Source organism: Stegastes partitus, unplaced genomic scaffold (assembly GCF_000690725.1).
Source record: "Stegastes partitus isolate 25-593 unplaced genomic scaffold, Stegastes_partitus-1.0.2 Scaffold1281, whole genome shotgun sequence".
Classification (NCBI taxonomy): Eukaryota; Metazoa; Chordata; class Actinopteri; family Pomacentridae; genus Stegastes; species Stegastes partitus.
This window is the reverse complement of record NW_007579012.1, coordinates 172,993-175,525: the sequence shown is the minus strand read 5'-3', so window position 1 is coordinate 175,525 and position 2,533 is coordinate 172,993. Positions and strand designations below refer to the sequence as shown.

Below are 2,533 nucleotides of genomic sequence, written 5' to 3'. Positions count from 1 at the left end.
ACTGCAGAGGGATCCAAACCAAACTATCACACATGTTTACACTTTTATTTGAAGCTGTATCTGAGCTGTGAACATCAGCTGTTGCAGGAGAAATGTTCATTTTACAGCAGCTGGATGCAAATAAGACCAGGAAGAGGAAAGACAAGAAATGCAAAAGCAGTACAGTAGAAATGAAGCTAAGAATAAAAACACAATAAAGGCTATGTTCACCTCTAACATGCACAGATGTAGGTTTGCTGTAGGTTCTTACAAAAAATACGGCCAATCATCAAAGTAAAATGATGTGTAACTGTGCTCATAGTGGTCCACAGGTTGATCCATCACTGCGTTTAGCTGCAGTTTCCAGAAAATCAGCCGCATGAATGTAAACAAACCGGCGTACATGAATGGAAATGCAACAATCCCAGGATGGAGATCCTTACTGGAGTTTAAAAAAAAACTACTTCCTGTTTCTTGTAGTTTCCTTTTAATCAAACGTAAAAAAAAATAAATAAAAAAATCTTTACAACGATTCATGTAAAAATCCGGTTTTGCATAAATCCTCGTTTCTCTGCTTCAATAGAGGTGAAGAGAACAGAGTTAGCACGACTCATAGAGCCACAATAGAAACATTACTGGGAATTACAACAGGTTGAAATACACTAGAATCAGCCTTCAGGGTCAGTGTCAACATCACATCTGAACATTTTACATCACATTTCAGCTTTATCTTCTGCTCTGACTCAAAACATTTCTACCTGAAACAGTCGTCAAAGCTAAAGTCAAACAAGGAAACTAAAGTAGGTTTGTTCAGAGAAACAAGTAACCAAACTTGTAAAAAAGCAAACAGCATTAACACCCAACTGAAAAGAGGAAATACTTCAGTTACTGTGTGAAACTGATGAACAGAAACTGCAAGAAACTGAAACAAGCAAATGATCATGACCGCAGTCTGCTGAATGTGGACGACTGTGGTTTCTTGTGGTTAGACTCTCGTTAACACTCTGAACACATCCACCTGTTTTATGGTGATGTTCAGGCCTCAGTACATTAATGAACAGGATCCTCTTTACAAATATCCATTCAGAGCTGCATTTCAGCTGCAGTGTCACCAACCAGTTCGACTCCTTTAAACCTGAACTTGTGCTGCTCTAAAGTCGATGAATCATGTTTAAAACAGTTAAAGATTTCCAGGACTGAGGAGAAAATGCAGAAAATGTTTAAGAAGATAAAGTTGTGTTAAAAAAAACAAACTATTTACACGTTAGAAGTACCAGACTTCTAAAGCTGAACCTTTAACACGTATTGTCATTTCCAAAGAAAAATTCAAAATTCAGAACTGCATCTGTTTGTATTTACAACCTGTACAGCTTCACAAACACTGGAACACAGATTATCAGGAATCCTCAAAACAGGAGCTGTAGGTTTCAGTCCATTAATATGGAGCTGAACAGTCAATATTCATTTTACACACAGTTACTGTTGGTGACAAGCAATTTGAACTCAAGTTATATATAAATAATTTACATGTTAAATGTTCTTTACATCATAAAAATGTCTTTTGAAGGGAGAAGAGTATACAAAAAAAAAAAGCCACCATGGATGTAGAAGATGTTCCTCCTCATGGCAGCTGTTGGTCCATCATGCTGCAGGAAAGCACACTTTATCTTCTGTTCCTTCAGTTTGTCCTCATTTAAAATCCAGTTTCAGTCTCAAGTTCACCTCCAACTGTGAGAAGATCAATGAAGTCAGTGTGTCTTTAAATTAATGCTTCATCTGTTGTGTTCCAGAGCGGCTTCATGTTCTGTGCAGTGAAGTCGCTGTGAGCTAAAGATCCAGACTGTGGGTGAGCAGGACCCTCAGCTCACTGTTGTTTGACTTCAGTACACTGCAAAGACAATGTGTCAGCATCCAGGTGGATGAAGTTCTACCTGCTGTCCTGCAGCTGCATGTTTTAGACTGAGGAGAGAAAAACATTCAGTTAAAGCAGAAACCTCATTGACCTCATGAACATTTCAGTGAACAACACACTGCTGACTTACCGACAAATGCTGATAATTCCTTTCCATTTGCTTTTTCCTTTTTTGATGAAATAGGAAAAAAATGAATGTCAGGCTTCAGTTTCTCAGATAAACCAAGTGTTGTCAACAGTGAACACATGAGAGAGAAACAAACTTACCTCTTCCTGAACATTTGAACGTCTTTGTCCTGTTATGAAACAAAACCAAGAGAAAAAAAAAAAAAATCAGAGTCGGGACTTGGAAAAAATATCATCATCCAGACAAAGCGTGATCACATTTATTGTTCTCCATCATCCTCACCTTGTTTTAGACGTGTTTTCTTCTTTTTGAAGCAAAAGAAAGAAACTAATCCAGAAGATATTATTAATAAAACAACTAAAACAGAGACGATCACAGCTGGAACATTTGAACGTTTTCCTCCACATTCAGCATCAGAAGAAGCAGTTCCTGCTTTTATCAGCTGAAGGTTTCCTGATTCACATCTGGAATGACAGAAGGACATTGTTACAGGAAAATGTTGAGATACAACAAAT

The 2,533-nt window shown here is 37.6% G+C and overlaps 1 protein-coding gene and 2 long non-coding RNA genes across 4 annotated transcripts in view; 1 reads left to right on the top strand and 2 right to left on the bottom strand.

Moving 5' to 3' along the window:
* The window catches only part of LOC103369393 (uncharacterized), a 13,303-nt gene extending 11,667 nt beyond the window's left edge, over positions 1 to 1,636 (top strand). Inside the window, exon 2 of the long non-coding RNA XR_520830.1 lies at positions 565 to 1,636. This is a non-coding gene — a long non-coding RNA (uncharacterized LOC103369393). The remainder of the gene's footprint in view (positions 1 to 564) is intronic.
* On the bottom strand, positions 1,312 to 2,338 carry LOC103369394 (uncharacterized). Of its 2 annotated transcripts, none has more exons than XR_520831.1 (3): positions 2,301 to 2,338; positions 2,022 to 2,187; positions 1,312 to 1,938 (listed from the first exon to the last, which is right to left on the bottom strand). It is a non-coding gene; the product is annotated as an uncharacterized LOC103369394 (long non-coding RNA). The 2 variants fall into 2 exon arrangements; XR_520832.1 differs by lacking the exon at positions 2,301 to 2,338 and having other exon boundaries at positions 2,022 to 2,058; positions 2,159 to 2,189.
* Positions 2,339 to 2,456: 118 nt separating this feature from the next.
* The window catches only part of LOC103369397 (tumor necrosis factor receptor superfamily member 14-like), a 2,089-nt gene continuing 2,012 nt past the window's right edge, over positions 2,457 to 2,533 (bottom strand). Inside the window, exon 4 of the mRNA XM_008298100.1 lies at positions 2,457 to 2,482. Within this exon, the coding sequence (XP_008296322.1) occupies positions 2,457 to 2,482 (26 nt within the window). The remainder of the gene's footprint in view (positions 2,483 to 2,533) is intronic.